The sequence below is a fragment of the Triturus cristatus genome, chromosome 8, assembly GCF_964204655.1.
Source record: "Triturus cristatus chromosome 8, aTriCri1.1, whole genome shotgun sequence".
Classification (NCBI taxonomy): Eukaryota; Metazoa; Chordata; class Amphibia; order Caudata; family Salamandridae; genus Triturus; species Triturus cristatus.
In genome coordinates this window covers 1231748342-1231766962 of record NC_140591.1, presented here as the reverse complement: position 1 = coordinate 1231766962, position 18621 = coordinate 1231748342, and the positions used below count along the sequence as shown (strand labels likewise).

Genomic DNA, 18621 nt, shown 5'->3' with positions numbered 1-18621 from the left:
GATGAAGAGGAGGGTGCAGAAGAGGACGAAGAGGAGGGTGCAGAAGAGGACGAAGAGGAGGGTACAGAAGAGAACGAAGAGGAGGGTGCAGAAGAGAACGAAGAGGAGGGTGCAGAAGAGAACGAAGAGGAGGGTGCAGAAGAGGAGGATGCAGAAGAGGATGAAGAAGAGGGTGAGGGTGAAGAAGAGGACGAAGATGAGGGCGAAGAAGAGGACGAAGAAGAGGACGAAGATGAGGACGAAGATGAGGGCGAAGAAGAGGACGAAGATGAGGGCGAAGAAGAGGGCGAAGAAGAGGGCGAAGAAGAGGGCGAAGAAGAGGGCGAAGAAGAGGGCGAAGAAGAGGGCGAAGAGGAGGATGAAGAGGAGGAGGATGAAGAGGAGGAGGATGAAGAGGAGGAGGATGAAGAGGAGGAGGATGAAGAGGAGGACGAAGAGGAGGACGAAGAAGAGGACGAAGAAGAGGACGAAGAAGAGGACGAAGAAGAGGACGAAGAAGAGGACGAAGAAGAGGACGAAGAAGAGGACGAAGAAGAGGATGAAGATGAGGACGAAGATGAGGATGACGATGAAGAGGCTGAACATGGAGAGGATGAAGAAGAAGAGGACGGTACTGAAAATGAAGCAAGTGCAGATGATAAAAGTGAAATAGGGAAAAAAACATCAAACAATGAAAACAAGAAGATGCAACAGAAAAAGCTCAGTGAAGCCGAAAGGAACAAAGAAAATATGCAAAGATCTAAACAGAAAATGCATTCCAAACCACATGTAATTCACAAAATGCAGAAGTCGGAGCAGTTTTGGAATAACGTGCTACCACACTACCTTAGCTTAAAGTGATAGAGGTAATTCTCTGTCGGTCTCCTTCCAATACAGAATTATCTTCTGATTGACTGCCAGTATCTCTGACGTTATCAATGCAGCCAGGTTCACTATTCACTACTCTTTTAAAATCGCAGTAACTGTTCATCCCGAGTGACCACTGCCACCTTCAGCCAAAGCAATCTTCTATTTTGTTGAACATTTTTTGACCCCCAAGTACGTAAAGGCGTATTCCTTTATGACGCGGACTAATTGAGTTAATGTCCTTCAAGGTGTGTTGTTACGTGGCTTGAATGAGCATAAAAAATGGTATGCATATTTTATTTACCAACTAAACAATGGAGCAAGTGATAGCTTGTGTTACCCCAAATCAATGCTGGTTTAAGTTGTCTAACCTTTAGCCAGAGGCTAATGTACTTGACAGAAATGTAAAAGTTGTTCTCAGAATGTAGTGCTACCTCAATGCAACTGGATATTGTGTCCATATTGTACGAAATCGCCAAGATTGTACTAATGCAATCTATGTGAAGGCTCTTGTGCAGCTACTTATCATGCTTGCGGTGCTCTTGCCTTGGAGATCCACAACTTGTTCAAAATATGTGCCTTTGTCTTCTGGGATGGGAGATGGGCTACATTTCAAAGCCAACTTTCAGAAGCTTTCTTTGGCCTTTTTGATTTTGCCAGGATGGTCTTCCAATTGATATAATTCCTGATAAATTCAAATTATGTTTAGGAAGGTTGAAAACAGAGCTGTAAAAAGAAATCTGCAATATCAGAGATCGGTTTTATAACACACTATAGATACCAGTAATAGCGCCCTGCATATATATAGACTACTTGCATATCAATGTGGACGTACATAGGTAAAGACTTTCAATTTTTTTATTATTACAGTTTTTAAATGATAATTCAATTTATGTTATGCATAAATTATTTAATAGCACTCTATATGTGGGAGTGCCAGGCCCTCCTGATCATAACTGAATAAGAGTGGCCAGTTTAATTCTGGACCTCGAATAAGCCCATATTAAAAAACACGCCCTCCAAATTGGTATATAACGCAAACGATGCCAAAAACATCATTGCATGTTGGGCCTAGAGACAAATAGCAGAAATGCCATCTTAACCACTGCCACCGTAGCGATCAGAGATAACAGCAGTGTGGTCCAAATAATCAAACAACCTATCAATACCTCCTACCTCTTTACCTGTGTTTATTGATATATTGTCTTTGACATTGAGTGCCCTGAGGACCTCCGACTACTTCGGTGCCCTTTCCTGCAATCGCATTTATTTGCACTGGAGGTGCGTGCTCCTTTGTCAGCCTAAGGTAAACACTTGTACCAGTTCATTATAAGGCCAGACATTTCTCAGAACTCCTCCAGCAAAGGCAAAAGCCTTGGGGTCGACCTTACAGGTTCCGCTAGGCAAACCAACAAATCGTTGGCTTAGAGTCACCAGTTCAGACACACCCTTTACGCATACAGCCTACTCATGCATTTCCTGCCTCAATGCTCCTGTGCCAGCTCACATAAAAGTAGAAATAAGGGACAGCCCTGTTGTGTGCCGTGGTCAATCTCCGGTTCTCCTAGACCGTTGGTCTTCACCCATGCCATCAGTTGCAAGTATATTAGTTTATTGCAGCCACTGAATTGCAGACCAAAATTGTATTGTTCCAACACCTCAAACAGGTGATCCCACACAACAGATTCAAAGCTTTCTCTCTGTTAAGTAATTCCACTACATACTACAACTTGTTTGTCTCAGGAAAGTGCTGCACTTCGCTAGTTTATGTACTTGACTGTTGTAGTCGTAACTGGGATGAGCCCAGACGGATCTCCTTGCACCCAGTGTGCCACAACCCTCACCAGTCTCCTCGCAGATGGTTAGCTGATAATCTTAATACCCATGTTAACCAGTAGGAGCCCATAAGGCTTGTGGTCTTCTAGGTCCTGACTACCTATAATTGCTTTGTGCATGGTGAATAGAAAGTTCCCCTCTCCAGTGCATTCACCCAAACTTCTAGTAATATATCCAGTAATAAATCAGAGGCAGGTGTGTAACACTTAGCCAGAAGTCCATTTGATTCTGGAGTGTTAACTCTTTAGATTGTCTCTAATGCAATTTGCCATTTAGTCCCTCAAAAGTGGTGCCACCTGTTCTTCCTTCATCTTATCTGATAATTTATGAAACCCGGCCTAATGTATATAGTGGGGTCTTCAGCAGAGCTGTAGCTAGACCAGTGGCCGCCCATGGCCATATGTAAGAGCTTGAAGGGGTGCTAGCGATGACACTGGTAAGAGTGGGGGGGAGGAAGTCCATCGCCCCCCACCCCCTTGCTACACCACTGGAGTTGGGGCCTGTGTTACTCCCTGATGCGTACCATAAAGTGTATGCATTTAACCATGAAATACCCCTTTGATCGTTTCTTGTGTGACCTGCAGCAGGCTGATGCAGCCCTGCACCATCAGAACTGGAGCCCTTTGTTTTTCCCTGGGCAGATGCCACGGAAACATCCTACCACATCTAATGCTTCCCCCATGCAGATGTTGCGTGTAGTTCACAAAGGTGAATGTACCCAAAATTGAATCGATGTCCCTTGAAATTAATCTGATATGTACTGACCTCAGGAAAGTAGAGAAAAGGACCCAAGCTACTGAGGAGGCTGTGGACACCCCAGAGCAGAAACCTGTCATTACATTTCAGGAGGGAGCCCAAATCTTATCACCAAATTGAAAGATGCCAATGAGAAGTCAAAACGCAACAACTTGCACTTTGTGGTCTTTACAAAAGATAACCACTGGATGGCACACACAGTGCTAGCCCTGATGCTGAGACCTGGGGTGCCCTATCAAGCTGTTATTGCCTGCTTCTTTAATTTTCACGCTAGAGATGTGATAGTGCAGTTCTCAAGCAGCAGAAATGAAGCCCAGTACAAAGGACGAGGTATTACACTGATTACACGCACTCAGTGCAGCAATCAAGGATATCTTTCAGGTAGTGAAAAGTTAATGTCGAGAACTAGACTTCAAATGTATATTAATGTATGCTGCCAGGCTGAAGGTCACAGAGAACAGGAGGACGCACTTCTTCACATCACCAAAAACAACATGCTATTCATTGGAGATCTGGGAGAACACTCGCCACCTCAAAGGGAGGCTGCGGCCAGCAGAGTTACTCGCAGTGCCTCTACTGAGCTCCTTAATCAGCACAGCAGGGGCAACAGCCGATCGCATGGTGGTTGTCCATGAAGACAGACTTTTTGGTTCCATGGCCCTTCAAAATTTTGAAAAGTACAGAGCCTGATAATTGCACTAAACATTATAGGGTTCACTCATTCCTGAAGTGACCTACTAGAAATTTAGATTTCTTGTTGGAGATGCACCTTGATACAGAGGAAAATGCTTGTTTACTGAAAAAGCAGGAAGGGTCACTACTTTCAAAGTCATACATCTCCATTTCAAGAGAGATGTAGGCCAGACGTGCCACTTAGTGTGCAGACTCCAGCACAAGAACCTAAAGGCTGATAGGCGGTGCTGTATGCACACTACATGAAAGGGAGATATGTGCCTGAATATGTACACCCCAAATGTGGTGCACATGACTTTCTTCCCCAGACTGACCAGTACAGAGGCCCTGTGGCTACCCATGATCTAAGGTGGTGATTTGGAATGCGTTTTGTGTGGGACATAAACGGTCATTCCCGTAGGTTGGAAGCAAAGTACAGACTGAGGGTCCTGCTTCCGTGAGTGCTTGACCAGCTGGAAATGGTAGATGTGTAGAGGAAGCAGCATCCAAGTGACAGAGTCACCTCTTCTACCTCCCCCCACTTCCTCAACCAGACAGGTCTTGTATTAGGCAAGACCACCTCTTTCTGAACATGGGTATGCATTAGAACTGCAAAGAGGGAGGCTTTTTTGGGAGGATATAGTCAGACCATTCACCACTAAAGGTGAAATATGTACAGGGTGGGAGTGAGTTGTACATTCCATTGTGGACACAGAGGGCAGAGTCACTACAAGGAACAGAATTTCAGACAGAGATCCATGAACAATCTGCAGCATACCTTGAGAATAATTGTAGTTGCACAGCCATGAGGGCGAATGAATTGAATAAAATGAAAGCGGTGATCAGGGAGGTGTGTTTGAGCAGAACCTATATTCAGTGAGTGCACATCTAACAAGAAAAATAGACAGAGAAGGCAAAGAAGCAGAGATAGGTGAAACAGAATGGGTGAGAGGGTCTGGAGACCATGAGGTCACAAGACACTATGTAGGTTAATTTCAAGGGACACCGATTAAATTTTTTTAAAGTGCATTTCGTGGTCCACAGTGATAGGCTCTCTTGTGCTCGGACTGGCCTCCGCCATGGCCAGTCCTGTAGTGATTTTTCTGCTGTAATCGATAATTCAGGATATTGTTAGTGTCGGGGTGCTTGAGCTGCCTGTCTTTCACTATTGTGCAGTTCTGGAGTGCCCAGGGTTGTCCCCCAAAAGGCCACAATTACCCCTACTGTAGCATCTGCGCGTCACACCAGGCCACTTGGACCCTCCTAATTGGAAGCTGATATTGTGCAGTTGATGAAAGAAAAGTGCGTAAACAAAGTCATTGTTTGGTAGAACTCCGTGCATTTGCAATTTGGAATCTAGTAATCTGCAACAAAAGAAATGTCAGCACCAAATCTCAAAGATCTTGCTGTAGACTCCTCTTAAAATTCAGAAGTAAGCTAGGAATACGCCTTGGCATACTCCTTTAATTCAGGGGTAAGCCTACAGTACTACAAACGTAAGTCACTTCTGCTTAAATGAAAATCTTTATGAATAGGGCCCACCATGTGTTCGAATTGAGTGGATTATATGCTCTTGAATAATTGTATTGTTAATCAGTATTCTTTGCATCAGTGTTACATGCAACCTGGCCAAACCTGTATTTCTAAAGCAACTTTGGGCTTTAGTTTTGCAGATGCATTCAGCAATTCGAATGTCAGTGAAACTATAAGTGTGGGTAAATAGGCAAAGTTGTGAAAGTCTCCAGAATTTTTGTACAACATCCTCCGTATGCCATTACCTTGCACATCTGCAGTGTTTTGTTTATTATTCATGATCTACTTGCATCCATATCTCTTGTCATACTTGTGTTGTGGTTTCGTTTTTCCGAAGTTCCGGTGTCCTAGCCACGCCATGAATCTTTCTTTACTGCAAAAGTGTTTTTTTTTTTTTTGTATGTGCATTGTATTTATTTTCTGTTATCAGTCATTGTGATGAATAAATATATGTGCGTATGTTTCAGTATACAAATTAAGATCAGTCTGACATTAGATGCTTCAATTATTTATTATCTATTCTCTTTGTATGTATTTCCATGATTTTTGTATTAAATCACCATGGTTACCAATTGCGTTTCTTCAACCAGGATTATGAGTTATTATCTTTTGATTTTACTATATATTATATAGGGGCAATATAGGCCCAAGTCATTTTGAGCCAGTTAAATCAGCACTGGTGCCGCATGGACAATCGCCAACAGATTTATATGTCTTATTTTTGCAGGTAAGTTTTAATGACTTGAGGGTTCTAGCCATAGAGACGGTAGCCATGCAAGATTCTTCCATGAAAATAGTATAATGAAATCAGGATGACTTTGGTACCAAACATTTGAACCAGCCAACCACACCAATGCTTATAAACATACAATACATGCAAGATTATCATTATTTTTCTTATTAACTAGGTACAAATAAAGGCCGTACACCAGCAACAGTACATGAAACGGTGCAACTTCCAGTACTTTGGGGGAAGGCGATGGTGGGTTTTAGGGGCAAATGAATGCTATGTAGTGAGGCCTTAAGGCAATAATGTTGCTGGCTATTGGGATGGGGAATGGACCACTTTCTTATTTTTCTTTCCTCCCCGCTAAACACATATGGATTGTCGGGCTTTTTTCTGTGATCCTTGTCGCAGGAAAAACCTAGCTTATCATAGATGTGATTGCTTGTTTTCCTCACCAAGCAGGTCACTCGGTACTCTGTCTGCGATAGAACTTTGGCCTTCCAAGTCTTCTTGTATTTCAGCGTCATGGAGTCAGTTCCTAATTCAAAGAACTTAATATGACACTTACGTGAAGGTACAGTACAACACCATTATGACAGCTGCAATAAGGAGGGGACTTTTCAGCTACAGGTTTTTAAAAAAAATAAACACACACACACACTTCAACATGTCCACACACGGTCATCAGATATAACAGTGCATCCCATTTGCACATGATCCAAGCTGATGGCAATCCCTACACTGTCTGTAAACAAAGAAAACATGAAATTTACTTTGTAAGCACTTTACACTGTCGGTAATCGATACAACCATTAGAAATCTCTCAAAAATCTGCAATATAGTCGGTATGACCTCTAAAAGAAGAACAACAACTTTCCCATCAAATGCAAAATCAAGTGTGTCAGTGTTCAGAATTTAGGGGCAGAGCATATTGTCATATCTCACTGCTTAGGGTCAGTGTTTGCTGGCCCCTTTATAAGGAGACCCTTCGTGACCATATTGGTTCGAGCAACTACAGGGTCCTTGCTCCACAATCAGGAAGGACGGATTGCGATACGAGTGGGCTAGCTGTATGTCTGGCCCACAGGACAACTATTATGGGAGGCAACATAACCAAGGGTAAAATCTAGCACCACATACGCTTTTTCATGTTATGTAGATAGCGAGTGACCCAGCTAGGTATTTGACTTCTGCACTAAAAGACAAGTACAGATAAATCCCGAGTGTGTCTCAGGACACTGTACTCAAACCCTACCATTTTAGGCTCAAAATGAACTTATGTTCACACTTTGGTGGTTAGTGAGTTATGGGAAAGCACAAGTGAGTGCTCTCCCATACAGATTAACAAAGGCTCAAGGCAAAGGTTAGTACTGACAGTGAGTGTGCTCACCACTCCACCAATGTGCACATACAGATGTTAGTTTCTCAAGCAACCTTCTTCTGATTTCATTTGAGGGACCGTCTTGTTGCTCCAGTATTTTTGGCCCTGGATACCTTGGGCTGATTGGTGGCTTGCAAACAAAGTCAGCAGGGAGAAAGGCCACCTTGAATCTCAGCAGTGCATTGGGCTTACTCATGGCCTTAAGAAAATGTCCACTATGCTGTTCCATATTAAAGAAGCACCACACAACATAGGTCAGCAGGTCAGAGTTGAGGTAGAGCCTCAACAAGCGGAAAGGTAGCTGAAGGTAGTAGTTACAGTCCTTGGCAGGTGGGCAGCAGCCTGCTATGAATCCGTGCCAACCCAATATTGGGAGTTTGAAATCCCAATCAACAAAGTGGCTGCAAATCTTTCCTCCACAGTGTGGCTTTGGGTACAGACAGCTCTTTCCTTGCACCAAGTATTCAATCATGAGTTGCTTTCTATTTTGCACAATCAATCAATCAGTATTTGTAGAGTGTGCTAATCACCCCGAGGGGTATCCAGGTGCTGAAGTCCAATCTAGTGCACTGGTGAAGTTCAATCTCCAAGTTACCTGCTCCGGCATGAAATCGTGTAGTTTCCTCAAGTGTGTAGTACCTTGTGACAAAGAAAGCAGAAAAGAAGAAGTGGTGAATAAAGTTGTCCTTGATAAATAAAAACGATGTTTACGATCCTCCTATGGTCGCTGCTGTAACAACAGATGAACGGAAAATGCTTATGATACATCTTTCATCCACGTGTGTTCCGATGATAACCATCATGATTGTGAAACTGATACTCTGCATTCAATAAATAAAAAAAAACGAAATATGAAGAGGCCCATTTCCCCTGATCACTGGACTTAATTTACTGGGGGAGGCCAATAGGCAACATCTATGTTTGCAGCTACACCGCCCCAAAAATCAACAAATTGCCAACAGCTACAACCTGGGCAAAAGCTTTGTGGTGGACCACACTCTTGAGACCCTTTTAGTCTCCTCCTAATGTTTGGATACATCATAGAAGCGCTATGGAGTACCGGATTGTCAGTTTGTAGTGTTGCTAGGAATTTGTGAGCAGTTGAGCTGTTCCAAAAAAGGAACATGTGTGACCACCTCCAGGGCAAATGAAAAAGAGGTAGAAATGTACCATCTTGAACAGTGATTGGGAGTTTGTTCTTACACGGAAAAAGAATGACTCCCCTGGAATGTTATATTTCTCGAATTCCTTACACGAAATGTCACTTCTGGCAAAATAACAAAGTTAGACTTTTGCCTAAGTCTAGTGTTCAAGGACCTTTCTTCAAAAATGGAGTCACTTTTTTTGCTGTGCTGTGGAGTCTTGCTGTTAGTATGTGTATGCGGAACATATGGATATATGTTAATAGCTAATTAATCCGAAGGATAGCTACTTTGAAGAGAATTCAACTTTTTCTGTTGCCTGCTTTTAGATCGTGGCAGGTGAGAAGTTTGTGTCAAATTATTTTAAAATAAGGTATAATAAATTGTACCTAAACAAATAAGGTTTAAAGTGGATAGTACGTTTTATAGACAAAAACTAAAATTTATACCTCCCGTCTGTTACCTCGCTAAACAGACAAGGCAACATCGTGGGGATGAACAGTCTGTACAGATCGATTGGGCGGCTGAGGCTTATTTACAGCGACCCAGCCAAAAAATTATGGAGAGTGGATAGAAAGAAGAGAGCCGCAGTGTTTAAAAATATATCACCACCACAGTGGAATCAGGTCGTATGAAAAATACACTAGGGGATTGTCAAAAGTAGACCGCACTCAGTTGAGGCAAAGCCAACAAAGAGCTGAGGTGTTTTTTTGAGGTTTCCCTCCCAGCCCTCCAGTTTCGGTGCAACCCCAAGAAAATTGAGAATAGGTTTATAAAACAAACACCAAATTAAATGCAGCCACATCAATTAATTTACGAAATTCTGTCAGAAGGTATCATTTCAATACAATTAAAACCAATTTAGCCCCTCATTACGAGTGGTCTCTTAATTCCGTTAGAACCAGTAAGAATGTGTTCTCTTGAATCTGTTCATTTTCAGACAGATTCTTATTTAGCAGCCAAAATCTCTGTGTGAAGGGTTCCCACATGTAACGGGCTGTATGATCTCCACCCCTGGAGTTCCAGACCATTAGTAATACGGGCTCCAGTGTATTATGTTATATTGCTATGGTATGAGGTTTTTGCATAGTGCAGTATTCACCAATTACTTGGACTTTTTGTGATTTAAATGCAATATATTGCTACTGCAGAAACGTTCATTGCAAAATACGTGTGAATGAAGAACTTTATATAGTATATAGTTCACTCATACCTGAGATGGGTCTTTATGTACAAAGGAAAGTTTATCTGTGGTTGGTGTCTCTATGTTGGATGCCTTTTTATGTATATATTATGAATTTACATAGGCCCAGATAACGAGAGGCACGGCATTGGACTGGTGCACACTCTGTATTTGTAATAACCTGTACTGTGTGGTAAGGTGATATTTTTGGAAAAATAACCTCAGTTATCCTGAAATATAATCACATCACTTTCATGAAGAAATAAACTTTGTATCCTGAAATACCAGCATTTTTATTTTTAGCAAATACATGGTTGGTGCCAAAATGTCAATTTTCTATTTTTATCAAGTATGCCCATGTACTACTGCCACACTTGGATAGACTCTCCTTTGCATGCCCCGTGTTTCCCATTTTGTTTTGCCCAATATGCCAAATCCATCACCATAAAGCCAGGGCCCATATTATATCAGTAATGGGCACCATCATGCAATAGATGTCTCCATTATGGCACAAATGAACAAAATAATACAAGGCCAGCATTATATGAGGAGGATATCCACAATAGGGCAGAATTGGTACAATCATGCCATGTGTGCACATAATTCAGGATTTGTCAGTAGAATGCCAAGGCAAGCATTATACCGTTTATTTGCATCGAGTCCTGAATGCCCCCAAACCTGGCAATAAGGTACAAAATTATGCATAAACCAGCATCTTGCGAAGGGTAAGCCGTGGGACGACCACGCCATGGATGACCAGACAACCGGCCAGTAAGATACACAATCAGTGGCGGCTCCTCCACCATGGCGGAAGAGCGTTGCCTCACTGCTTTCAAGCAGTGCGAGAAGAGGAAACATAACATGATAATAACTTTCAGTTATTACCATCTTATGTTTCCTTTTTGGGCGGGAGGGTGGGCGGGGCTGCTTTGCTCACGGAGCAGGGCAGTAGCGAAGTGGTTTGCCACTCTAGTGCGCAATGACTGTTTGGTCGGCCCTCTTGGGCCACCCAAAGCAGTTATGCACACTTCCCTGTTCTCCATGCAGGCTACATTACAGCCTGCATGGAGAACATGCCGACCCTTACAGCCCCTGGCTGAGCGCCGTGACACGGCACTCAGACCAATCACAACGCTGCTGTTCCTGGAAGCGGACTCAGGAGAGCAGGAGCACAGAAGACGCGGAACCCGGCCTCAAGGTAAGTTTTTTTTCTTTTTTTAAAACAAATTCTAAACCCCGTACTCCCCCTGGGTGATCCCCCTGTGACATCCCCTACGACACCACCCCTGCGACAACCCCCCCTACACCCCCCTGCGACGCCCCCCCCCCCCCGCAGCCCCTGCAACTTCACCTGAGAGCCATTCCGGCCACAAATATGCCTGAACCAGTGTTATTCGAATGGTAGGCAGTGGGACCATGTATGACCAGACTGTGCCATGAATTACAACTATTATGGTACTGCCAGCACTTTGGTGGATGAACACCTCATGCCTTGAGTGGACAGTTTATGCCATGAATTACCACCATTATTCAAGCACCAGCATAATACCGTGGATAGATACAACACATATTCATTATGGTTGTGCACACAGGAGCAGCATTAAGGATTGTTCGCCCCCAATGCAGACTACCCTGTTGTGATTTTAGATTCTGGCCACCTCTTCTCTCATGTTTGCCTGAAAGTTTGGGGGTGTAGTGGAATGTCAGTTGTAGACTGGTGCTTCTGCTCAGATCCAAAAAATCAATGGTAGAATGGATCACTGGTCCTGGGAAACCAGGGTATTGCATGGACAGTACATTGTACCGTATAAGAAACCCTCATTCACGTTTTTGTTGGGATCGAGATTAGCGGTATATCTTGATTCTCCGCTGACTGTGGTCTTCAACGTGATCGCATAATCATTGGGTCAATCCAATGCTTCCTCCACCCGGAGGCTTTTAACCACTGGTTAATCACAGTAGTGATCGTGAATCAAAAAAGAAGGGTGAGGTGATCGTGATAAAAGGAAAAGTGTCTTAAAATTCTCGTAAAACCAGTAGATTTTTTTATTGGTACTGGGTTCGAGACCAAGATAAAAAAGTATTGTCGTTGTGCACGTGTCTGACTGATTATGGTCAGGTGCACTGGTTAAAAACTGTGTCCAAAAAAGGTCGACATGTTTCAGCCCTCGTCAGCCCAAAAGGGTCTAGCGGGCTTTCTTCAGGACCTGGTGCAGAATGGGGGCCCGTGCTATGGGCTCCCTTGTGGATATGCAGGAAACTTATCCTATTTGAATGCACATTCAATCTTGTCTCCTATGTTGCAGGCCACAGCGGGTACTCTAGGGGAGTCGCATCACGCTCTCTTCGGCGTCGGTCTGGGACCTGTGCTGACTCTGCCTCCTAGGACCCGGTCACCGGGTCCTAGGAGGCAGAGTCAGCACAGGTCCCAGACCGACGCCGAAGAGAGCGTGATGCGACTCCCCTAGAGTACCCGCTGTGGCCTGCAACATAGGAGACAAGATTGAATGTGCATTCAAATAGGATAAGTTTCCTGCATATCCACAAGGGAGCCCATAGCACGGGCCCCCATTCTGCACCAGGTCCTGAAGAAAGCCCGCTAGACCCTTTTGGGCTGACGAGGGCTGAAACATGTCGACCTTTTTTGGACACAGTTTTTAACCAGTGCACCTGACCATAATCAGTCAGACACGTGCACAACGACAATACTTTTTTATCTTGGTCTCGAACCCAGTACCAATAAAAAAATCTACTGGTTTTACGAGAATTTTAAGACACTTTTCCTTTTATCACGATCACCTCACCCTTCTTTTTTGATTCACGATCACTACTGTGATTAACCAGTGGTTAAAAGCCTCCGGGTGGAGGAAGCATTGGATTGACCCAATGATTATGCGATCACGTTGAAGACCACAGTCAGCGGAGAATCAAGATATACCGCTAATCTCGATCCCAACAAAAACGTGAATGAGGGTTTCTTATACGGTACAATGTACTGTCCATGCAATACCCTGGTTTCCCAGGACCAGTGATCCATTCTACCATTGATTTTTTGGATATTGAGACAAGGAAGCTGAGTGGATCTAAGCCCTTCTTTCTCCCACCTCATTGATTTTTGGAGCTTCTGCTCAGATGCCAAAACATCTTCAACACTCCTGCGTGTTATAGTTTCTAATAATTTACTGTGCTCTAGTCTTCCACAGTCCTGCCATTTAGGCAGGTCTTTGTGGTCTTTTTTATGTCTATAGGGGTAGGGGCTGCTCAAAATGGGCATGCCAATGCCCCCCCCCCCCCACCACCCCAAAAATTCCACAGTCTTTCTGCCCCCCCCCCGCCCCCCCCCCCCGGAGGCAGATGGGGGGCAATAGCCAGCGATCTGCCCTGTAAAGGGGGGGGGGGCAGAAAGCACGCTAGACACCAGGTATTTCTTTTTCATGTATATAGGGTACCATTTTTATCAGGAGACTTAGGGAAACACAGAATTGTAGAACACGTCTTATTACCTATTGACTCTCTTAAGCATTTCTGTCTTCCAAATGTAAGACAATGTGTAAAAAATAAGTCACTTTAAAACAATATCCTCTAATTCACATGCTAGTATGGGTAACCAAAATTTTGGAGATGTGCAAATAACTACTGCTTCCAAACTCTATATTTTGTTCCCATTTTGGAAATACATAGGTGTCCTTGATACCTATTTTGCACTCTATACTTTACCAAACGAATTGCTATATACCCGTTACACAATGAAAAACCATTGCAAGGCGCAGCTCAGTTAATTGACTCTGGGTACCTCGGGTTTTTGGTGAACCTACGTGTCCTATATATATCACCAAAAGCAGAAGGGTCCTGCAGACATAACGGTATATTGCTTTAAAAAATCTGCCATAGTTAGAAGAAGTTACAGGTGAAAACGTTGGCACAAATGGCTGTTTTTCTCAACTCAATTTCAATATTTTTTTATTTCAACTGTTAGTTTTATAGGAAACCATTGAAAGATCTACACAAATACCCCTTTCTAAATTTAGAATCGTGTCTACCTTTCTGAAATGTATAACTTTCCGGGATCCGTTTTTGCTTTCACACCCATTTCTACCACTAACTGAAAGGAGGATGAAAGCACAAAAATAGTAAAAATATGCTATGTCCCAGTAAAATGCCAAAAGTGTGTAGAAAATTTTGATTTTCTGACAAAAGTCTGCCTGTCCCTGAAAGCTAGGAAGATGGTGATTTCAACACCACAAACCCTTTGTTGATACCGTTTCCAGGGAAAACAACAGACTTTCATCTGCAGCACTTTCCCCCCATTTTTCCAAAAACAACATTTTGCTGTATTTTGGCTAATTTTTGGTTCTCCTCCAAGGGAATCCACAACCCCTAGTTATGTTCAAAATCCTCAGGATGTTGGAAGAAAAGGACGCAAATGTGGTGTGGATACCATATGTGGACAAAAAGTTACAGGGGCCTAAGCGCAAACGACCCCAAATAGCCAAATAAAATGCTTAGCATAGGGGGGAAAGGCCTAGCAGCGAAGGGGTTAATAGAGTACTAATTCAGGGATGTGGATGTATCCTTTTCCCTTGCCAGAATTTGTCTGTATGTTTTAAGTGTTTAATTTCCACTAGTTTCTTTTTACTCCTCAGTGACAGGACAAAATGTCAAGTCAGCATGGCAATGGCTTTTTGAGATTCTTTCCAAATTGACCCACACGTTCCAACACATTACTAAACGTGATCCAGACAGGAAATTGTTGTGTTCTGCAAGCATGAAAAGTCAAAATATACCTATTTAAGAAACATTTTGTTCATGTATAAACAGACTTTATTTTCAGGACCATTGGTAGTTGAGCTCTTAGTTCTGGACTTCAAAGATTGCTCCCAGTTAGCTCAGCATGTTTTATGTTTACACGTTACAGGTATTCATGCCATTTCAATTCTACATTCTACATCCATTCCTTATGGGTTTTGGGAACGGATGAGCGATTCTATTTAGTGTTTATAAATAATACGGAAGATTTTATGGTGGTGACGGAAACATTACTTACTAGGACTAGTTCTCCAGCATGTTTCTCTTTGTTAAATTCAACATTTATTCATGCTCTCTGATAAATTCGGTGGACTAAGAGCAGATTTATTGGTTTCTCAGTCCTATATTCTTCAGTAGACATACAAAATGTTTCCAGGAAATGACTGCCACAGTACTGTAGTCTGGGACTCCGGTACTCCGTAGCAACCGTCTGTAGGCAATCTGTAGGCAGATTGCTTAATTTTCATGTTTTAAAAGGTTGAATAATAAAATTGGTTTTGCAGCAAAAATGTCATTTTCTAAAACCATCTGCAGATTTTCTAGAGAATTGTTAACTTTGGTATGGTGTTCTTAATTTACAGATAAAAAAATGACAATTTGCTTCATAGAGGCGTTTTAAGACTTAAAAGATCTACAGTGCTATAAATGTTGTCTGATTTGTTTTTTTTCCTATCACGTGATGGCAGTGAAATGTGTTGATTTTGTCACGTTAGGCTAGATTTATCCACTTTAAGACATTGTAAGGACTAGACGAAGTTAAGATGTATATAATAAAATGCAAAACCATAGAACATTAGGCATTGGATTTGTGACTTCAATTGACTATTGCACTCTGTTCAACCGTGTCCAGGGGCCCCATTAGTAGGCTGAATGGTTCGGTGCTCTGCTGTTAAAGCTTAGTACCCTTCCCTTTCTTATGCCTTGTCAAGGAATTGGATCTCTGGCTGTACAAGGTGGTAGAAATGTCAGACCCTGAGCAGGTCTAAGGAGCATGTTCAAAAAGAGATTTAAAATGAGCCATTGGAAGCCAACTGGAAAATGCCTCACATTTTCTCATGCACCAAACACAAAGAAAATGCCTATGTGGATTTTATTGGTGTTAGCTCACCCAATGCCAACATAGATTTATTTATACTGGTACTTCAGACGAGTGCTAGAAAAAAAAACCACTCCTGTGGGTGACCTATTGTGCATTTGGTGGGCATTTGAAAACATATGGCTTTGTTGTAGGAGGTACTTTTATGGAAAATATTGCTAAAGCAGTGAGTGACTGTTATAGAGAACATATAAGCCTTTGCTGAATTAAACAAATAACCGTAATGATAAGGCAACAGGCAGTGTTCAGAATGTATCAAACCTGGTTGACAGCTAGACAGTTGAAGCAGAACGGCATGCAAAGCTTAGCTAATGTTGAAACCTGGCCTAACCACATTTGTATATGCAGAATTGGCCTGTGATGGTAAGCTTTTGGATCTGGTATAGGAGCAGGTTTAATAGATGACATAAGTGGTTCCCTTGCTATGGAGCCAAAATGTGAATAATGGGCCCTTGTTTATGTTTTGATGTATGTGTTAAAATTGAGATCTCTAGTTTAAAAGTAGCAATTTTCAGACAAAGGAGGGTTTTGATTAGTAAGAAGAAAATGTTAGGTGTATTTAATTTTTGGGAAACCGAAGATGGTTCCAAGAAACTTTGGGCAAACCTGGTTTAAAAAGTACACTAAGAATATACACAGCTTAGTTTACCAAGCCTCTACGTAATAAATGGAAGGAAAAAGGAAAGTGGCTCTCAAAACAGTGTAGGAGCTGAAAGCGCCAAATTAATGCAAGTGTGTGTGTGTCAAAATGAATCTATTTTTGGAAAAGCCCTAGCTGTACTTGTGATGTGAGCTGTCACTAAAACATTAAGGGTCAGGATGTACAAAGGAGGATGTGTTGTGCTGTGGCCATTCTATTTATTTGTGCCAGAGTCATTGATCCAAAACTACTTAAAGTGATATTACACAGTGAGTCACATGCCAGTTCTTTTCAAGAGGTGAAGCTTTCTAAAACACCATGCATGACACTCTTGTGGATGCATGGATGGAGTCTTCCTTGAGACAAAGGACATAGGTTCTTCTGTTTACATTTGCATTGCACCTGTTCTCACATCCCTGGAAATGAATGGGAATGGTTAAATGGAGCACATGGTAAGGCAGGTCACCATGGAGTTGGACTTGGCGTCAAAGACTATTACTTGCTGCCTTAACACACTATGAGCAGCTCCAGATAAATTGGAAACAGATTGCATGGTCTTGCACTTACCATTGTTACTTTTGCAGTATATCTTTGTTTCCATTCGCATATGTGGCACATGGTCAGTCTTTATTAGAGCACAATAGCTCACTTAATAATACAGCAATCTTTTTTTTTTTACATATCCGAAGTGAAGCTTTACCCTTGCTTTGCATAAGTATGATTTCAGAGTAAATCTGGCCCCTGGTTTCTAGGCAAAGTCAGTCTATATTGAAATACGTAACTCAGATTTTTTATATTTGCAGTAATTATATTGTTTCTTTGCTTAGAAACAGACCAATATGAAAAAGGAAAGTAAGTGATAGTTCTTAAATGTTTGTTAATAAATGTTGTAATTATATTTTAGGGATACTGATTGATACAGTTCATATTTTTGTATAAAAGTTAAGTTCCTCAGAACCAAACATACTTAAGGAATTTTGAATTGATTTGACAGAGTTCACAGTTGATTATGACAGGTAGCATGTCCCAGCAGCAGCCCCAGAAGCACCAGCTAGAGATAAAGTTACAGGATCCTGACATCCAGGTAGAGAGGAACAGCAGTAGTCTTGCATCAGAGTACCAGAAGACCAACCAAATGGAGGAGACCGACAACAATTTTCAGGTATTTCTTGTCTGGAGTCATGTTAGGAGCCCAGATCTTAATGCTTGCTCTGCAGTCCAGCCTTTATTAAATATATGTTTTTGTTATAAGATAACAGGGATTGCTCCAAAAATGTCTCTTTGCACTCAAGTCTTATGATTTGTTGATCCTTGGATCGCTCAAAGTCCCAAAAGATTTTGAGATGCTCTCACTCATTTGAATAGTTTAACTTTATCATTTTGTTCAACGTGTGGTATGCTCCATAAATATTCTTCAGTTGAATCGATAAAGGCAAACCTGGGAATATATACACAACTTTAACAGTGCAAGCATATTTGTCAAGAAGCTTCTGCAAGTTGAATAGATTTTTCTGTCTTATTTGAGTCCTTTTTGAATTCTGCCACAGGGAAAGCAGTTATCCATAAGCAAACACGCTGAGAAAATACCAGATATTGCTTTACATTGAATCCACAGACATTTCGGATTTGAGTGCAATTTAGCAATGACCGTTGGGCCCAACATTATTTGCAAAATTATTTTCCACTGGTCCCTTGGTGTAATGTTATTACACATCTGGTATGCAAAGAAACCTTTAGTCAGTTGTCTGACCATTAAAGCAATCTAAGAGGCAGATCCTTCTCCCATCGTGCCACCAGGACCTGGAACACCCTCCCCCTCTACCTACGACAAACCGAAGACCTGCTGACCTTCAGGAGACAACTCAAGGCCTGGCTCCTGGCTCTTCGACCAGTAGCAGCAGCACCCCCCCCCCCTCCACCTTGAAACCCTCACGGGTATGTAGTGTGCTTTACAAATTAATTGATTGATTGATTGATTGAAGAGAACTGTAGAATTTGGAGAA

The 18621-nt window shown here is 42.2% G+C and overlaps 1 protein-coding gene across 1 annotated transcript in view; it reads left to right on the top strand.

The window, feature by feature from the left end:
• The window catches only part of RPGR (retinitis pigmentosa GTPase regulator), a 193913-nt gene extending 192986 nt beyond the window's left edge, over positions 1-927 (top strand). Inside the window, exon 15 of the mRNA XM_085622914.1 lies at positions 23-927. Within this exon, the coding sequence (XP_085479040.1) occupies positions 23-840 (818 nt within the window). The 3' untranslated portion in view covers positions 841-927. The remainder of the gene's footprint in view (positions 1-22) is intronic.
• Positions 928-18621: the final 17694 nt, after the last annotated feature.